The 20,357-nt window shown below is 34.4% G+C and overlaps 1 protein-coding gene across 3 annotated transcripts in view; it reads left to right on the forward strand.

Annotated features, from left to right (window-relative positions):
* LOC129121741 (cadherin-10) overlaps positions 1-19,446 on the forward strand; it is a 93,244-nt gene extending 73,798 nt beyond the window's left edge. For all 3 annotated transcript variants that reach the window (XM_054635208.2, XM_054635199.2, XM_077181889.1), the window contains exons 6-12: positions 1,921-2,108; positions 4,984-5,237; positions 6,806-6,942; positions 9,221-9,342; positions 15,235-15,343; positions 17,234-17,485; positions 18,372-19,446. In XM_054635208.2, coding sequence (XP_054491183.1) covers positions 1,921-2,108; positions 4,984-5,237; positions 6,806-6,942; positions 9,221-9,342; positions 15,235-15,343; positions 17,234-17,485; positions 18,372-18,865 — 1,556 coding nt within the window. In that variant the 3' untranslated portion in view covers positions 18,866-19,446. The remainder of the gene's footprint in view (positions 1-1,920; positions 2,109-4,983; positions 5,238-6,805; positions 6,943-9,220; positions 9,343-15,234; positions 15,344-17,233; positions 17,486-18,371) is intronic.
* Positions 19,447-20,357: the final 911 nt, after the last annotated feature.

Here is a 20,357-nt window from a genome sequence, read left to right on the forward strand (position 1 = left end):
AAAAAAACCAACAGTCTTTCACCATAGTCTCCTACAGTACTGCTTAAGTACTAAACTAGGGATAATTTTACTTTTGCTTTTTTTTTACCATTAGGTGATTAGAGAGAGATCCTCTACTAGTGAAGTATTACAGGTTTAGATATTAGAGAAAGGTAATGAAAATATTAGAGAAAATGCAGGATAAAATACTCAACTGAACATCAAACTGTGACTGAGCCAAAATAAACACATACAAATAGAATGGGGTGTACATGGCCATAAAGAATTCATTCTGCTGCTATATGTCCCTTTCATATTAAAATATGCTTAAGTAAAATTATATGAAGAAATTAAATTTAAATATTTCAATATTTTTCATTCAGTGTTTAATTGCAAACTAAATGTGAATGCATTTATTTTTCAATTTTTGCATTTTTGCTTTTTTAGGTCTGTCAAAGGGGAACATAATACCATAATAGAACAGAAAAAAATAACTCTGTAGAAGCAGAAAAAAAATCTCTAATGACCCAATAAATAATAGGGTTTTTTGTACTAAGTGTCACTCTGTAGATGGCTTGTAATACACCAATAATCCTCAAATGACCATGCTTTCCTGAATTATGGTAAAAATCACATTGCCAGTGACCTTCCCATACAGCCATGCCAATCTCTCCCCATGACTCTTCTTGATTGCACAAAACTAATATGCCCTTGATGGACTTTTCTGTACTACTTATTTGGGCAATGTATTTATGTGTTGCTTTTTGTGTAGCCTGTCCAGCTTTTTACTGTTGTGGTTGCTGCCCTTTACAATTTCCATTTTTGTGTTATTTCAAGCATACTTCTAGCTCCTTTAACTTAGGTAGTGTCTAAGTAGAACAGACAATCTTGGTAAACTTAACAAAGACCATAGAAGAAAATGCTTTCCAAGAGAGATTTGATGCATTCACTTTCATCTTTGGAATGACAACTGGAGATGCATTAATTTTAAAATATTTTTTCTGAGAATTCTTCATACCGTATTATGTCCCCCACGTGTTTTTGTAGCATATGTTCCAACAGATGGGATCAAATATCTCAATGCTTATTTACAGTTTTCACACTAAGGCTAGGACATAGAATGCTAAAATATATGGTAAGATACTTATTTCAATTTACTGCAGCATGTCTGAATGATGACAGTTTTATTCCTATGTATTTTATCAGCTGTATGACACTACCATAAAGGGATATAACTGAGATAAGAAAAGTAGCACGAACCAAGAATTGCAATATTCATAAGCCTATTTTAGTATGAATTAACTGCTTTAACAAGTATAGGCACAATTTCTGCTCGCAGATTTTTAAAATACCTCCCCCTGCATTAATGTGTTATTCAAATTTATTTAATATGATATCTTGCTATCTAATTTTGAAAGCTGAAATGTCCATCTGTTGCATCGAATTGGCCAGTAAAATCAAGGAATTCTATTCTTGTTATTGTTTCCGTGATAAAATACATGTAATATATATCTCAAAGATTGCCCTTAGATATTAAGGGGTAAAAAAGAAGAGTGAAACTGAGAAAGAACACACAGCAGTCTTTCCAGATGATTTTCAGGAATGAAAGAAAAATGAGAACAAGAAACTTAGAAGGAAAAGAAAGGCAAGAAGAGTGCAGATATAGTTGATTCTTCTCTGAGATTGAATAAAGGTCTTTCTCAACCCTATTTTCTATGAATGTTTTTTCAACAATTTTGTTTTCAGTCTTCTGTATAAAACTTGTCTCTGGATAGTTCTCTGCCTCGTATTTTCTCCATTGCCTCAGTATTAAATGGCAAGTTCTCTAGAACAAAAAAATACACAAACAATTATGTTACCAGCCATTGTGTCACACAGTGTTACTTCATGCATGTGTACCAGCTTGTGGGGGTCCTGAATGGCTCTTTGTCTCTTTGACAGGTACCATCCATCTCCGCATTCCTGAGTCCTCCCCAGTTGGGACAGCCATTGGCAGCGTTAAAGCCACAGATGCAGACACTGGAAAGAATGCAGAAGTAGAGTACAGAATTATAGATGGTGATGGGACTGATATGTTTGATATTGTGACACAGAAGGACACACAGGAAGGCATCATCACTGTGCGAAAGGTGTCTGTTAACAGCATTCACTAAATGATTTTTATGTCAATGTTATGTCACAAGTGTTCATTGCTTACATAATGTGATAACACATGCTAATTGCTTAACATTTGCAAGCATCCCCCATCAGTGACTGAAAGGTACTATTTCCCTTTAAGGTGAACTGGAAATAAAAGGTGGTGACCATATCTAAGGTATGCATAGGTTCAAAGCATTGTTGTAAACAAAGTATGAAAAAGTGGACCAGCCCCAATGTTTTAGCACTAATTATCTGTGATTTCAAATGCAGACTTCTTAAGTATTTCTATTACCTGTTTTCTTCAGCAAGCAATCAGCAGCTCACTCACTAATGAGAGACACAGATTCCTTCTCTGTGAGATCCTCATCTGCTTGGGTGAGATGAGATCTGTGCTCCAGAACACAGACATGAGTTACAAAGGACATGGTTTTGTTCCTGTTTCCAATGTGTGAGAGGGCTGCCACATGAGCAATGTGTATGTAATGAAGGTATTGTTCCTGATCCAGAGCTAGCTTTAGTTCTGCCCTCTGTTTTGCACTGTCAGAGCACTTCCAGATGCTTGTTTTCTAAGTCTATCTCACAAGTAGAAATGCTACTCTCCTACTCCTCAAAAATTTCCCTTCCAGAAGTCCCTTGGTCCTTGTCCTTGGGACTTTGAGATGAACTTCAAAGAGTTCAGGCACCATTTTTAAGATAAAACATTGTTTATATTAGCTTTCCAAACAAATGTTCTTAAGCATAGAATAATGAAATAAACAGTGATATAAAAGATACCTTCCCATTCTTGATAATGGCAACCAAGAGAGAAGTTCTGCAAAGAATGTTCCTTTTTAATTTCTGTGTTTTATTTTGTTCATAGTCAGTGTAGTTGTTTATCTGGGAAAAAAAAAACTAAAAAAAGAAAAGTTTGAGGTCTAATAGTTTTTCTTTTCCTAGTTTGTGAAGGCTTCTCTTGAGATGTTCTTTTCTTGCTTGCTTCAGATTTTCACACAATTACATTAAATCAATAGCATCTTGAAAAAAATCTAGTCGCTGAATCAAGCACAAGAAATTTCCTAAATTATAATACAGCAGTTCCAAAAATGTCAATAAATACTAATGAACAAGATCTTCTGATTTTGTTATTAACAGTCTGACAGAATTTGCATTTTTCAGGATGCTCTCTCAGTCATGAATAAGTAGTTTATTCAATACCACAGACAACAGCACTAACAAGCAAGGAAGGAGATGAGAATGCTGAGTTCATTGATTAATTAAAATAGTCCCTTTTCTTTTTGTTGTTATTTATCCACTTTGATTGTAATTTCTGTTTTCAGTGTGAATAACTACAAATAGCTTGTGTTCCTTTACAAAGTTTCCAAGTTATTAAGTCTGAATTTATTATGTGCTATAAAAGAACTTTTTCTATACAAATTTTTCTATACAATTTCTCACAGACCAAATAATTGATTTTCCACAATTTCATATATTTGGCCAAGACTTTTCTTCATTACTGTGGATGTGCTGGAATGCCTGTATAATCCATAGGTTTCATACCCATGTTTTGCACTGTAGGTAGATATATCCAAATCGGATGTGAATGTTGTAGTAGCAAGTTTACATATTCATGGTGCACATTCTGCCAGATTAAACTAATTAGAATAAATTAGGACTAGCATGTCTTCTTTGCTTTTAGGATTGAAGCCAGTGTCCCTTAACAGCTGAATGATACACTTTACAGACACAGCAATAGCCTCAGATCTAGGTTAAATAGTTGTTTTCCTCATTTGTATTCATAGATACACTCCCATCTGCTCTGACTACTTGTTTAAAACAAGTCTGAGGCAGTGGGGAAACTCATTCTTTCTCATGCGCTGGACTGCATCTTTCTGCTTTTGAATAGTGTACTTAAATATATAACCTGTCACTTTGGCATCTTTAGTGAGCATTAATTAATATTTAAAAGCAGCTAGGCAGAAAAAAATAAGCTATCAACCACCCATTTTGATGAATGAAAACCACCAGTTCTATATCTCTTTGAGAATCTGTGGGAGTTAATAAAGTCTTCTTTGTGTCAGAAAGGTAGATTTTCAGCTTGCTCATTTCCTTAGAATCATTAATTAGCTAACACTTTTCATCTATGACAGCTAGAAAAATTTGAAGGAATAGAATTATTTTCTATCCAAAATGATTTCTAATTATAACCGTGAACTGCTCCTCCTCCCATTTTAAAAGGAACTGCTGACAAAAATGTCAAATATATTTTCAAAAAAAAACCCCTTCTGATGTCGGATTCATTAAATTAAATGAAAAGGAACAAGATTAAACCCCACTTTTTCTCTAAATATAGAGAGCTTTGACATACATACCTTCCTCAAAAGACACCTAAAATATTCCTGATATTTAAGGCCCACCATATGGGCTTGACGATACCAATACTCTGGTCATTTTGATTATTCAGGAGTTTACAGAATTTCCTATGAAACATTAGTGTTAAATACCTTGTTCTGGAATGTTTGTATTTCCAGTCAGTATCTCAAGCTTTTTAAATGGTTATATGATTGTTTCAAATCCATATTCTTATGAAACAGCTGCAGAATTCCCTGAATAATTGGTTAATTTGCACTGAAAATCTTTTTATCATTCATGCTGCGATAATTTAACTAATATACAGGAAAAGATACTTCTTCTAAAAACAATGTAATTTCTTATTTGACAAAGTGACTCCTGTGGTGGGGAAAATATTAACTGTGTTGGTGCTCCCAGAATGCAGGGGTAGGATCTCATAAGGCTTGAGCCCTCTTCAGTTTCCATTATGTACATAGGTCAACATCTGCCAATATGTAAATCTTATTTAATAAAATTTATCGCAATTTTCATTTTTAGCCACTGGACTATGAGACAAGACGACTTTATACTTTGAAAGTAGAAGCTGAAAATACCCATGTGGATCCCCGTTTCTATTACCTTGGGCCTTTCAAAGACACAATTATTGTGAAAATTTCTGTAGAAGATGTAGATGAGCCTCCTGTTTTCAGCAGGTCTTCTTACCTTTTTGAGGTGCATGAAGACATTGAGTTGGGGACAATAATAGGAACAGTAATGGCACGGGATCCTGATTCTGCCTCAAGTCCAATAAGGTAATACTTCAGTGTCTAAACATATTTTTTGCTAAAGAAATTAAGATAAATAGTAATTCAACATTAATTTCAGATAGAGGTTTTTTCTATTATTTATTAGTGTCCCAGAGATAGACAGAATTGAGAATGGTGCTATCTGTAAACCTACAAATATGTCAGGCAACAGCAATTTACTTGCACTCAAGAGACACACAAAATATTTTCCAGTGTCACAATTCATAAAAACTTGATTTCAAGTAGGCCCATCAGGATTGCTTTTTACTTCGCACTGTGAAAAGCTTTTAGAGTGCTGATGAAACAAGTTCTAGTCTTCAATAAAACTAACATCATGTATGAAGTAAAATGAAATGCTTACCATATAAGCCAAATAGTCTTAATAATTTCTCTTTATAATTCTCTTCTTTATAATTTCTCTAGAAAATAGTACTTTTTTTTTTATTCTAGTTAAGAGTTATTAAAGTAAGCTAGTAGTAAAAAAACCAAAAACATTTGAGTAAGTCTTTATTGCACTATCAGAAGTTTTCATTGGCTGTTCTAATTTCCTTTTTTTGTTGTTTTCATATTCATTTTGGCATTGACTTATTCATTGGGGTTTTATTTGTTCGTCTTTTATATTTACTGCAATTGTGTGTAGTGGAGTGAGCAAACAACAGCCACCAAAACTGTATAGATGTTGTTTTCATATAACAGCACTTTTTTATTTGGCTCAATTTAGTTAAGTACTATAAATGAAACCAGATGCACTTGATTAACAGTTTAGATCACTCATGAATTTTCATAGAAACATAAGCATTTGTTTCTATTGTACTGTACAAGTGTACTATTTAACTTTTAAAAAAATTTGGCCAAATTCTGACACGTATTCTAAAAATCATTCTGTATTTGACAAAATCCTGCAATTTATTCCATTCCAATTCTAATTTGAAGGCAATGTTAAATATTAAAAAAAAAAAAAAGACAAAAACGAGGAAAGAGAAATTTTCTGATACTGTTTGACACTACCATAGCATGTTGGTGGACATCATGCCTGCCAGAAGTACAGCAACTATAGAAATATAGAAGGTCCTTTAAGATCTATGCATGAAAGTTCTGCATGTGGACTTATTTTTATACATGTTTTTTTAATCTTGATCTCTAGTGAATTAATACATCCTAAATAGCAGAAGCTGAGCTTATAGCAATAATTTTGAACAGCTTGTAAATTAGCTGTCCATCTCAGTCTGAAGAAACAGTATATCAAAGACCATTTTCCTTTCAGGATTAAATTAATTCTTTAATTATACATTGAAATTCTGATTTTTTAAAATAATTCTCCTATAATCTTGTAAAAGCTCCAGTTATCACACATTACACTATTGCATCACATTCTTAAAATCCAAATTTTAATTCCTTGTTCTATGGAGCTAGCATTCAGAATTTTGAGAAGTATTTATAAAAACTAAATATATATATTTTCAAAACTAACCTTTGTCATATAGAACATAAAACCTGTAGTGACTTGTGAAATATATGTTTTCTTTGACTTTTTATAATTTTGATGGTGCTTTCTATTTTACTGTCATATTTAGGTTTTCTCTGGATCGTCACACTGACCTTGACAGAATATTTAACATTCATTCTGGAAACGGGTCCATCTATACTTCTAAGCCACTTGACCGTGAGATATCCCAATGGCACAATCTTAGTGTAATAGCAGCTGAGATTAGTAAGCTAATTTGGTTTTTCTTTTTCCTTTCAGTTTTCCTTAGCCTGTAAAGTTACAGCTGCATCTTTGTGATGAAAACCCCTCCTTTATTTTCTCCCTCTCCCATTATACTAGATGTTCTGGAAAAGTGAACTGTGGGGTAGCTAACAGCAGCTGTCTCCTCATTGCTCTTTTCCTCAGCTACCTCCATCACTGACCTTTAATATCCAAATTACTTCTGAAATGTTGGCCAATTAAATTATAAGACTGGAGTAATTATTTTTATTCCTTTTCTTGGAAGACAATAACATGATTTTGCTGTTAAAATAGTTGAGTTTAGCATAGTAACCTATGTTTTTGTCTCTATTATTTTCTTCATTTCCTTAGAAGTACTTTCATTACCTCTTCCTATGGTATCTACACCTACAGCTCTTAGAATCAATATATCTTACAAGTTCCATTCAGTTTCATCCCAAAGCTGTAGCATTTCTTGGACCATTTCAAACACCTGTCTGTAGATAGTTTCATGTTAAGAGTATAAAGAGAAGAACAGATATCCTCCTAAACCGACTACATTATTGAGAATAGCTTTAACCAATGGACAGAAAATTTTCTAAGGGACAAAGGTCCGATCTTTGAAATCAGCATCTAAGAATCACTTCCTCTCAAAGTCACTAATTTTTTTAGGGCTAATTCTGTATCAGTTAAAAAAAAAAAAAGGAAAAAGTACTGGTCAGCAGTGAAATGTGTCTGGCAAGAGTTACACTGCAGAGGACTAAATGGAGCATTGTGTCCTACCAATTATACATTCTGTGTTTAAAAAAACAAACAAACAAAAAAAAAACCACAGTATTTTGGGGTTTTTTTTTAAAAAAAAAATGATGCTTTTTTTAAAAAAAAAATGATGCTTTGATGCTTTGTCCTGAGCTTGCAAGCATTTAGAGTACTGTCTAATGTTGTACAAATTATTTTCAGATTTATATAATGATGAAACTTAGCATCCTTGCATGACTAGATCTTAGTGCTAAACTTATCTCCTTGTCAGTAAACTTAGAGCAAATTTACATTATGGACATATCTGGAGTAGCTAGCATTCTCCACAGAGATATGTTAATTTTGGAGAAAGAAGTGAAAAGGGAGAGATCTTTAAATATTTTAAAATGCTACCTGTGAAGCATGACAGAATGAAAGCAGTGTTAGAACTGATTTGGAAAGTTAGCATGAACATACAGAAGGCTATGAAAAACTGCATCCTAAACGTGGAAATTTAAATAATTCAGGATGTCAAAAAAGATCCACTTCATACTCTTTAGCAAAGTTGTTACTGATAACAAGCCAATGTAATTCCAGCTGCTCCTAAATATCTGTTGTTTTATTTAAAGCAGAAGAAGAGGGGGCAGTCTGTTACTTTTGTTACTTATCCAGTTCCATTAATGTTTAAAAATCATATGCTGCTTAGTTACCACACAGCAGAATTCCAAGAAACATCTGCACTTTTTACACCCAGGAATTATTATTTTTGGTATGGCAACAAGATCAGCAAGTGAGAACAGGGACTGTTATATTCCTGAATTAACCTATACTAACAAAAGAGCACTCTAAATAATAATAATAGTATCTTGGCATTTGGCAAGGGGGACGTTATTCTTGTTTCTGAACCTAGGGTCTGAAAATTTACATTCATATTTTTTAAGGCAATTTAAGCATTAAAAAATCTTATTCTAATAAATTCTTTACCAAATTTTTGGAGGAGAACTTTCATTTGTTTTGTTGGAATTTCTTTGAGGGGTAAGAGAGGAAAGTCAGACTTAAAATTTTTTCAAAATATGTATGCATGTCATAGACTAAATTAACTCTAACCCAGCCAAAACCAACACAATGCACAAATGATGTCCTTGGTATCATTTCTCTGTAAAACAAACCCAATAAACAAAGAATTTTAAAATTAAAGATCAAAACCATACAAAACCTTAAGCCCACCAAGTGATCAAATTTGTTACTGTAGTAGTGGGCATACTTTTCATATACAATATTTGAATATATTATTAACATTTGCGGCCCCCTATCTTCATGTAAAACTTAATTGCTCACTAGATCCCAATACTTCTTTTTTTTACTCTACACAAATAATTCCTTTGTTTTTCAGAAGGCCTGATTCTGCCTTGTTACTGGTTTGTACACTAAATATTGACCAGATTCAAACTTCGTCTTGCATGTGTATTGCTCATGAAATTTGGAAGAAAACAGAAAACTCCTAATAAGAAAATACTCTCATGTTTCTTCTCTCTTCTACTGTCAGACAACCCCAAAGATACTACTCGTGTTCCTGTCTATGTAAGAATTTTGGATGTTAATGACAATGCCCCACAGTTTGCTGTATTCTACGACACTTTTGTCTGTGAAAATGCAAGAGCTGGACAGGTATGCCTTTGATAAACACTTCCCACCATCCAGTTTTGCTACAGAACTCAATTGTAGATCATTCCTGCCTATTGCTTAAGAAAAATCATATATAAATTAGCTTTTGATGTGTTCAAAATGAAAGCAAAGAAGCTCTGTAAGTGAGGTTTAGGTGAAATGTCAATATGTTACAAGAACATCAGTGTTTCAATCACCACTTTTTCTTACCTAACCTTGTACTGCTTTTAAATCCTGATGAGATATGTCCATGACATGGTCATGATTCACTTTGTCCTTAATTTCACAAAGTAAACATTATATGTAACTAAAAACTTTGATCTATATTTTTTTTATAATTCTCCAATAGCAAAATTCAGATATATTTCAATCCATGCTGACAGTGAAAACAAACCAAAAATCTGTCACAATTTTCTTTTTTCAATTATTAGATTCATCTTTCATTATCACACCAAAAATTTCTGTAAAGAAAACATGCATTTTTAAAATGGTAACATAATATTTTCTTTTTCTTCTTCTTCTTCGAGGCTACACAATGTGTACTTCAATTTAAGTGAAATGACTGTACTGCTTAATACCTAATGTCCAATAGGCAGTGACTTACTAGAACTTCTAAATTTTTTTTCCTATTACATGTCCCAGAGCATAATCAGCCAATAATAAAACCTTTAAAATGGTAGCAGTAGTACCTCAGTGCAACCCTCTCAGTACATATGAATAGAATGTGGTACAAGTGCCAGCTTGTCTTAACTGTTGGAGTCCCACAGGTATAACATTCAGGTTGTATTGCAAATTTTGCATTCAGGTTGCCATTCTTCCTTCCAAAGAGACTTCAGTTTGAACTTATAAGAAAGAACTTGAGGCCCAAATTTATAATGCACAAAATATATAAAGGTACTGAGCAAGTGCATTTGTCTGCTGTGGCAGTTACAAGAGAATTCAATGTGTTAGATAAAGAGAAATCACTGGCCAAAAATGTAGAATTTTGGACAGCTGAAGTGTCAACTATAAATGCTAAAATAATGTTTTAATAATTTTCAATATGACATAAGTATTAAGACTTGTAAAAGAAGAACTTTGAATTTTCCTCTTCCAGTTTAACAAAAAAACCATCAAATGGTACAAAAGAAAAAACCAAAAAAACCACATGAATCCACAAATTTTACCCATCTGAGTTTTCAGAATTTTTTCTGTGCAGCAGGTTACTAGTTCTAGAGCGCACAGGAAATGTTAAGAGAGCAGTTAAATTTCCATGTAAATATATTAAATGTATTTAAAGGAACAGGTTTTTTTCTGTGCTATCTAGACTATAAAAGTTAGTATAATTTAAAAGTAAATATAAAAGTATTTCAACATTGCATTGTTGTACTGTTTACAATCAGAATAGGCTGTCAGTTAAAAAGTTGAATAAAATAGCACTAATCACTTATAACTAATAAATGAGATGCTAAATAAGTTTACACATCCACAAATGCTTATTTGAATTGTTATAGGGCTCAATAGTGTCTTTATCAGAAAAAACCTGCCAAGGTTATTGAGAGGACCATAAATATAAACATTTTTTACGAAATCTGAATTGCAAATGATTGCTTAAAGAAAACAATTCTCAGGAAGAGAAAAAATGTAATGCAGGATAACACGAATAATCTATTTGAATGTAATTATATTCTTCTTGTTTACTGGCAGCTCATAAATAAGACTTTTTAGTTTTCGAATTCAATCTGTCCTGAGAGAATGTAATCAATTCAAACTGAACATGGTTCCCTGAGCTTGATTCCTCCCACAGTTCTGCTATTTTTCTTCCCTTTCACGTTTTCATAATTACATTTGATCCATGAAATTTATATCTATTAGGTAACTGAAACTGATGATGCTTCATCAATCACAGATTCTGTTGTATTCATTTCAGCATTTCCCATCTACTAAAGACAGATATTATAATGAATATTATACTTTTCCATTTGCTTAATTTGTACAGCAACCTAAATTTTATACATATATATATAAAAACATACACATACTATATGTGATACCTAGGGAGGTGCACATAAATCCATGTCTACAAACCTACATATATATGCAAATATATAGCAAGAGAAAAATGTGACTTTTGTAGTCTGAATGACTCAAAGGGCCTGTGATTATTTTCCTGCTTGCTATTACTGCTGATGTCAGATCCTACCATGAACTTACAAATGCAAATATCCTATCTCAAAAAGCTCAAGCTATACACAAGCAGCACCTCTGGCAGAATGCTATTTTGGTGGTTGCTGTTCTTTTGACCCCCCTAAAAATGAGGACAGTCTTGGTGTGATGGCATAAAGAGGACACAGGCATTCATGTGACCTACACAAGGCTGACTCAAAAGGAGTTCAGGGAAATAAAGCTGCAAAATGCTCAGACTGCTGCAGCCCTGCAACCAAGGAAGTTCAGCTGTCCTCTGCCCCCAGGTGAGAAGAGCCAGGAGCTGGGCATCTGGACAGATGGAATCCCACTGGTTTTGTCAGCTCCCAGCTGTCACATGTCTGGCAGCTCAGCTGCCAGCCTCCAAAGATCCTCTAATGTAGAAGATAAGAATCAGTTTAGAAAGCAGAAGTCAGTCTTGCTTTAGAGAGATCTTGCATGGAAGCTAAGCAAAACTTTTCTAGATATTCATTTTCCCTATAGTAGATGTCAGAAGAGAGGCCCTTCTTCTTTATCTGTAAATGATCTGCCAAAAAAAGGAAGGCAGCTGTTGCCCTTGGTCAGCAGCCAAGTGCCCAACAAGCCACTTCCTTCCCCCTCAGCAGTACAGGGGGAGAAAAGATGAAAAATAAATGGCTTGAGACAAACTTACAAATTACCATCACTGGCAAAACAGACTCAATTTGGGGCTGTTGCAGCCTCTGGCACCACCTGGGGCCGGTCTGGCAGCCCTGGCACAGTCTCGGCACAGCCAGCACTAGGACAGCCTCACCTTTTTCAAGTCCAGTGTGATAAAGGCTTGTTATTGTCTTGCTGTTACTAGCCTTCATTTTTACCTAATCCATACATACCTTTTCACATGGTCAAATGTTATGTAAATAGGTCTAGCTCATGATGGATTCTCTTTCAAAGACATTTTAAAATATGAATCATGGGGTCTATTTTCCTTTTTCTGATAACTTAGTTCAGTATAGATTATATAAACACACCAGGTTTCTTGAACCAATTGTTTTTATGCTGCTTTTCATGTTATCAGCTCATTTGAGCCATATAACAATCCATATCAGGAAAAGGATATCCTTTTCTCATCATAATCTTGCTTAAACACGGCTTTTGGGATCTTCATATTTCCAGAAATTTCCTTGTTATATTCACCAAGTGTCTTTCTAAAAATAGCTAAAATTCATATCTATTGAAAAACTAAAATCCCTGAAGTTTTTTTCTATCTTTCAATTTTCCCTTCCTATATTTCAGATATTTCTGTAAAAATTTCTTAAATCCTTTAATGCTGAAATATTATTTTATCTCTGTTTATTGCATCTTTCATTTTTTTGACAAATCACAATTTGTGATCAATTTACTTGAAATTTTGTTCACTTGCTTTCCCAATTCCCCTGATTCATTCTTTAGTTTCTTTACTATATAGCCATAGATGTTATACTTTCCAGTGGTTTTATGAGTGTCAGAATTTTGTCTTTGCCTTACCTTTTTCAAAAACTCTCAAAGGTTTACTTTTTTTCACTTGGAAAAGTTTCTGAACTGCAAATTGATGTAGAATTTCTAAAGCGTCCTGCTTTCTTTTTCTCAATAGCACATTATATTTTCTTTGTCCTAAAGTTAAAAGCAAAAATATAGTATATTTTAGAAGAAAACATCTACCTAAACAGTTGATGGAACTGAGGCTTGCCGAAGTCCTACCAAGCAGAAAGATGAATTTTGTTGGAATAAGCAGACCATATAGCAAACTTGTTTCTAGTGGTATATCAGTTTTTTAGTGGCTAATGACCCTCATGACTGCTACTGTGCCATACAGAGTAACATCCTTGGCTTCCCTGCAGTTACTGCTTAGTGCCATTTCTAGAAAGAAACAATTTAAGAGTCTTATACCCTTATTTACAAGGTAATTGGGGTTTCCCATGGCTGGCAGGTCTAAGAGAAAAGACCTTTTGGAAACCACATGTAAAACAGGATTTATCACATTAAAATAGTAATCAATATTATCAGGAAGCTGTTTTCAAGCTGCAATATAATGCTTTCAATTCTACATGCTCTTTTAAAAAAAAACTACGATAATGAACACTCAGCAAATCAGTTGATTTTCAATAGTCTAACACCTGCAACTGACCATATTCATGGTCTCTAGTTGTTAAGTAAAATAAACTAGTGGGGGTTTTTTATTTCATTTTGTAAATATCTATTAAAATTCATATGGTAATTGCTCACTAAATAATTAAAATATTCATTCTTCAAAAACAAATAATATTCTATGCTTGCATTATCAGTTTTATTCATATAGAAAGTTATTGGAGGATTATGTAAGAAAACAGATTTAGAGACAGACAAAACTCCTGTTGAAAAAGCAAGGAAGCTGCTCTATTAAAAGAAATCCCATCCTTGCCTCCTCAAGATATTTACTGTTATTTTCTGGATGGACAAGAGAGAAATTGGGAGTTAGTCATGCGTTTTTTAAGGCAAACAGGAGTGCACTGCAGTTGTTGATGTGAAAGATGATCAGACCTGACAAAAGCTGTGATATGAAGAGAAATGGCTGTATTTGGAAGAACTGGAAGAGGAAAAACAAACAGGGTTTAACAAGTACACCACAGGGAAGGAATAGTGTTAAAAATTAGATGTAATTCCATGGTTGAAAGAGCAGTGCAATTTAAAATGATGGATAAGAAATGAAGAATAAAAATGATCTAGACTAAAGATAATCTATATTTGGAAGTTAAACTTAAGAACATAACTGAACCTTCAAGCATGCATGCACAAAAGTCCAGACTTAAATTAACTTTATATGCCATAGTATAAAAAAAGCCCCAGACTGAAAATAGGCAATAAACTAAAAAATAATAGTAAAAAAAATCATTTTTCTTGGGAAACAATATTTAGCCACTCTTAGGTATAGAAATTTCACTGAAAAAGCCACATATTCACTTGCCTGACATGTGAAGAAGTACTGATAAAGGGGTTGCCATTACTCTCCCCAAAAATAGCCCAAATTTGTTGTAGGCATTGCAGAAAGCTGTGAGTCTGAGGATGGAACTGACCTGGTGCAGCTTACTCTCTGAATTATGACACCTGATTCTCATCCCACTCCAAACTTGTGCAACTCTAGGGTGTGCTACAATGTTTTACAAGAGTAGAAATATGTATAAAATATAACTGGAATTTTTAATCTCAGGAATCATGTTGGTGTGTTCTCCTATACTAATAAATAGAAAAATCATGTTTAAGAAAAAATGTTTGAATGTAGAAATGTAATTTGAAGCATTAACTTCCCTTTCAAAAAAAACGCTTTGATAAAGTGCCATTTTTATCACAAAAATAGAAAACTTCACATGAATTACAGTCTTAGGTGTTGATTTGAATTTAAAATGATGAATCAAAGATGGAGTATAACAACTACCAGCTACAGCTAAAACTATTTTTGGCAATTTTTGTCCACTATGTAGCTCCAATAATATAGGTGCACATATTCTATCACATGAAAAATACAGATGTTCTTTTTCAAAAAAACTTATATAAGACACTTGTTGAACATTTGTTTGGTTTTTTATTTTACAGAATAAATATTAAGTCAATATGTATGAATGCTAAGTTATTCCAATTCTTTTCATCTTCTTTGATCAGACAGCTCTATCAAAAACCTAGGTGTATTTGGTCTTTTTGTTGTTGTTGTTGTTTGTTTGCTTGCTTTTTTTCCTGCAGCTTATTCAAACCATAAGTGCAGTAGACAAAGATGACCCTCTTGGTGGACAAAAATTTTTCTTCAGTTTAGCTGCCGTTAACCCTAACTTCACTGTTCAGGACAATGAAGGTAAAATTCATGCCTGTTCCAAGGAAGGAGTTTTATCTTTTCTGTCTGGCTACATTCCTGAAATATATTTGCTTTTGATGTCTATCAATATGTAGAGAAGTTGTGAAGGTTGCTGCTACCAAGAATACTTTACCTGAATGAGGTTTAGGACGTCTACACTTGTATTTGTGTAAAGCAAAAATGTGATTTAAAAAAAGTTATGAAGAAAATCAGAAAAGTGTTGGTTTGGGGTAAGAGACAGACTAAATACTTGACTACAAAAGAAAAAAGCTTTCAAAAATGTCTTCAGCTGCAAGTTGAGATTTTTCACTTTAGCCTTTTGTGACATTGTTCTGATTTCCCTGGCCTTCTGTTTTGCTTCTTTCTGACCATTGATGAAAATAATGGTTCTGAGAGCCACTTTGGCTTTTCTTTTGATCCTTGCTCAATCTGTCTTTATCAGAGAAAATTTTCAGAAGCTTCTGTTGGGGAAGTGAGACTATGAATTTTGGCTTTCATTATTAGTATGATTAATCGAGAGGACTCTAGATTACAGAAGACATAAATGAGAGAGGACATGGTATCAGCCTTCAAATGTGTCAAAGGCATAAAGGCAAAGGGAATAATCCTCTGTTCCTGGTGAATATTTCAGGATGTAGTAGACTACAAAAAACAGCAGAAAAAAAAACTTCTAATGGTAGGGAAATTTAAGTAATTAAATAAAATATTTTGCATACCTTGTAAAATCCTTTGCAGAAGAGGTGTTTAAAGATCCATAAGAGACTTTTTGATGTTGAGTGAAAACAAATAACGTTGAAATACCTAAAACCAGTGAAGGGAAGCAAGAAAGAAAAACTTTATGTTTCACATCTTGAGGTCTATGAAAAAATACATGATTTAATATTTTAAACAAATGTTCTATCTTGGTGACTAGGCCCTGAGTACAGAGAGGTATAGATCTTGATATTTCCTTATTATCTGTAGTTATTTTTGCACATGGGTTATTTTAGTTGTGCCTGAAGTTATCTATCAAAATAGTTAACCACATAGCTCAGGCAACCCACAAATATGATGAAAATTAAATTTTCTTTTTAGTGCACATTAAACCTGTATTTTCTGTCTTTTGGATGAAACAGTTATCAGCTCTGGTGTTGGCTGCCACTCTAGCATTGTGGTTCTAACAGTAGAAGAAATAGCCTCTCCCTGTTATTCATTCCTTCTCTTCCTTCCCTTCCCTATGGCCACTCTGCGGACACCTTTCGGTGCTGAAGTATCCTGTACACAACTAAGATTTGTCTGCTACAGATACAGTTTAGCAAGTTCACTTCTCAAAAATGTGCAGGATACCTAACATCTTTCACATTTTCTGAATTCCTTAGACAATTTCTATCCAAAAGCCCTACTTCATGTGCTAAGGTACATAATTCATTGTTCTATAGTGTGTTGAAAGCGGTTTGGTTTAACAAATCTCATACTGAGTTGACAGCATTCCTGTGGGTGTTGTCACAGATGATCCATAGAAAGAATCTTCTAGAACAGAGTACTTGTTGAACTGCACAAAGTGGAAGGTTCTTTTTCCTCGGTTGGTTGCTGCATCTCAGGATTTCAGCCCTGAACTGTAACTGTGTCATGAACTGCATGCATTAATCTATAAAACATTTTAAGCTTTGAGAAATCCTCTTTTCAAATCACACGCCAAAGTGGTGCAGAGGCACAGAGAAGCAGGCCAGATGTACCTAAAAACTTATAAATAGCTTTCTGATCAAATGAGAATGTTGTTAGAAAAACAGAGATATCACTATGATATCAGGATCTGTTTTGAAGTCATATAAAACACGATTATTTGCATCTACTATAAGTGATATGGTTTCTGTTTGTATAGCCTACAACAGTATCTTTTAATCGATCTAGATAACACTGCCAGGATTTTGACGAGGAGGAATGGCTTTAGTCGGCATGAAATAAGCACTTACCTTCTCCCAGTGGTGATCTCAGACAATGACTACCCGATCCAGAGCAGCACGGGCACGCTGACCATCCGGGTGTGCGCCTGTGACAGCCGGGGGAACATGCAGTCCTGCAGCGCCGAGGCCTTGCTGCTCCCTGCCGGCCTCAGCACGGGAGCGCTGGTGGCCATTCTCCTCTGCATCATTATCCTGCTAGGTAAGGGGAGAAATGCGTCGTCCCCTACCCAGGAACAAATATTAAAGGCCTGACTCATTTCACAAAATTATGCAGGTGGATAGAGTTAATGGTCCTGGATTTTGCGAGAAGAATATAACTGCAGCTTAAAATAAAAAGGAAAAAGCAAGGCCAAACCCTCGTTATCGTTGTTATCTCCTAATTTAACACCGTAAATAAGAATTCGAGTCCCAGACTGTTAAACTATCACTGTGAAACCAGAAGCTCATTTACGTTCTTTCGTTAAGTTGCCCAAAAAAAGAAAGATCAGAGAGGATGAAAAGTATAATCAAAAATTGCTTTCATGTCTCTCATTTTAATTTTTTTGAGGAAAAGTCTCTTTTTCATTTAAATAACTACTAAAAATCAATATGCAGTATATATTTCACATATAATATAACAGTAAGCAGCAATTTTACTACATCAAAGCCCTGTCTATCCAGTGGTTTCAGTGCTGTAATAAAAAAAAAAAGAAAAATTTTGTAAAACCTCCATTTTGTGGTTTGCAGAATAACACTTAATGACCTATAATTCAACTCAAACCCACTTTTTAACAATATCCTTTGAGCTTGAAAAAGGAAAAATATCTTCAGAATAGACCTGGCTATTTTAAAGCTCATTACAGCTACAGAAGGAGCATGCAGACAAGCTCATGGTCCAGTACAGCAGAGCACACAATGTGTGCAAAATAGGTTTTTGATATAGACTTTATTGTGCTACCATTATACAGATAGAGGTGTTTATCCAGTTATCAGAAAAAAATGGGTTGGTGAAATGTAGCTGAAATGTCGTTCTTGCACCCAGTGGATTTGCTGCTAAGAAATTGTTAAATAGAGATCTTTACCCATTCTTTGTTTCCCTCTTTAAGTTATAGTGGTGCTATTTGCTGCTCTGAAGAGGCAACGAAAGAAGGAGCCTTTGATCCTCTCTAAAGAGGACATCAGAGACAACATTGTGAGTTACAATGACGAAGGCGGTGGAGAGGAAGACACCCAAGCCTTTGATATCGGCACACTGAGGAATCCTGCAGCTATCGAAGATAAGAAGCTTCGGCGAGACATTATCCCTGAAACGTTATTTGTGCCACGGAGGACTCCTTCGGCACCAGACAACACGGATGTCCGAGATTTCATTAACCAAAGGCTAAAAGAGCACGACACTGATCCCTCCGCGCCGCCGTATGACTCACTTGCAACCTATGCCTACGAAGGAAATGATTCCATAGCTGAATCCTTGAGCTCCTTGGAGTCAGGTACTACCGAAGGAGACCAAAACTATGATTACCTCCGAGAGTGGGGCCCTCGGTTTAATAAGCTAGCTGAGATGTACGGTGGAGGAGAAAGTGACAAAGACACTTCTTAACCTACAGTAGGCTACTTTTTTCTTTTCCTTTGAGCGGAAGTAATTTTACAGACACCTTCTGCACTCAACAGTATTTAACATTCGGGAAAATTTTCCTGCCACTCAGCACAATGGTTTCCTTTTAAAATTTGTTTTAAACTTGTCCATTCATGTCATTCATTCTTTCTAGTAGGATGCCACTTGGAATATATACAACATTTTATTTAATCAAACTTCCAAGAGCCAAAGCTATGGAAATTCAGTGTTGTACATTTAGTAAGTAAAATAAAAAATATCTTACCTTCAGAAATTTGAACAGGGTGATAATCCCTTAAGCAACCTCATGTACAAGCCGCTTCTGTTAGGTACATGTCCTATTCCTGCAAGTGCAGCTTTTAAGATGGCGAAGAAGAAAAAAATCCAATATGTCCTGTTCTGTACATTAAAATAAAACAAAATGTACACGTGGTGTTAATAAGTGTAATATGCAGCTGGTTTAAAAAAAAGTTTGTGCAACTTCATTTCATCAAATTCTATCTGCCAATGTTTTATATTTATATTTTTGTATTTATTTTTAAAAAATAAACCAGTTTTTACAACTATGCTAACGTTTGCCTGCCTGTTCTCACCATGAGTTTCAAGCTTGAAGAGAACATGGAATTTTTCCAGTGAGATCACAACCAAGTGCTAATACTTCTGTGCTGAAGTATTCTCCATACATACAACATAGTCTGAAGTGCTTAAGCTCACTGAGACAGGAGCAAGTTATACAATTACTTGCTTGCTCAGAAGAGCTACTTTCTACAGTTCAATGTTTGTGAGAATTTTTTTTTGGTTTTATTTTTTAACTAAACTAATCATATTCTAGTCTGGAAAGATGAATTACTATCTTGTGTCGCCTCAAATAGCCTTATTCTAAAAACATGCTGGCACAATTTATGTATCCAAACACATAACATTAGTTTCAAAATCTCAGTTTATTTGTTCTATAGTTCTCCATTTTGAATCATACTTACATCATCATCAGAAGTGATCTGTAAGTGCAACAGATAAAGCATAAAAAGATGCTCAATCCTTTTTAAGCTCTATTTTTCCAAAGACATTTACTGACAAGCACTATGTGTTCTTTTTCAACCACTTTTAAAGCTGTCAATGTGAAGACTGAGAAAGTGTCACGAAAACCAGCATCCCCTTCCCTCAATTTACTGAGTTTTCTCAAGTCTGGTAAAAAGCAACCTGAGCAACTAGTCAACAGTAACCAAAAATATACTTTAGCTATCACAAAACAGAGTAGGTATCCGAAAACATTTTGAAATGCTTCTTCCTTTCCCATAATTTTTAGGTTATGCAAGTTTTGTACTAGACAAGCACTGAAGACCATTTTGAAATGCTGCTGAGATTAAATCATTTCAGAGCCAAAGCAGTATGTTAAAAGGTCTGTATTAGCTACTGTGGGAGAAAAACACCTGAAGGTTTATTCCTCCTCACTTTCTCTTAGCTAATTATTGGCATA

This window comes from Agelaius phoeniceus, chromosome 1, assembly GCF_051311805.1.
Source record: "Agelaius phoeniceus isolate bAgePho1 chromosome 1, bAgePho1.hap1, whole genome shotgun sequence".
NCBI lineage: Eukaryota > Metazoa > Chordata > Aves > Passeriformes > Icteridae > Agelaius > Agelaius phoeniceus.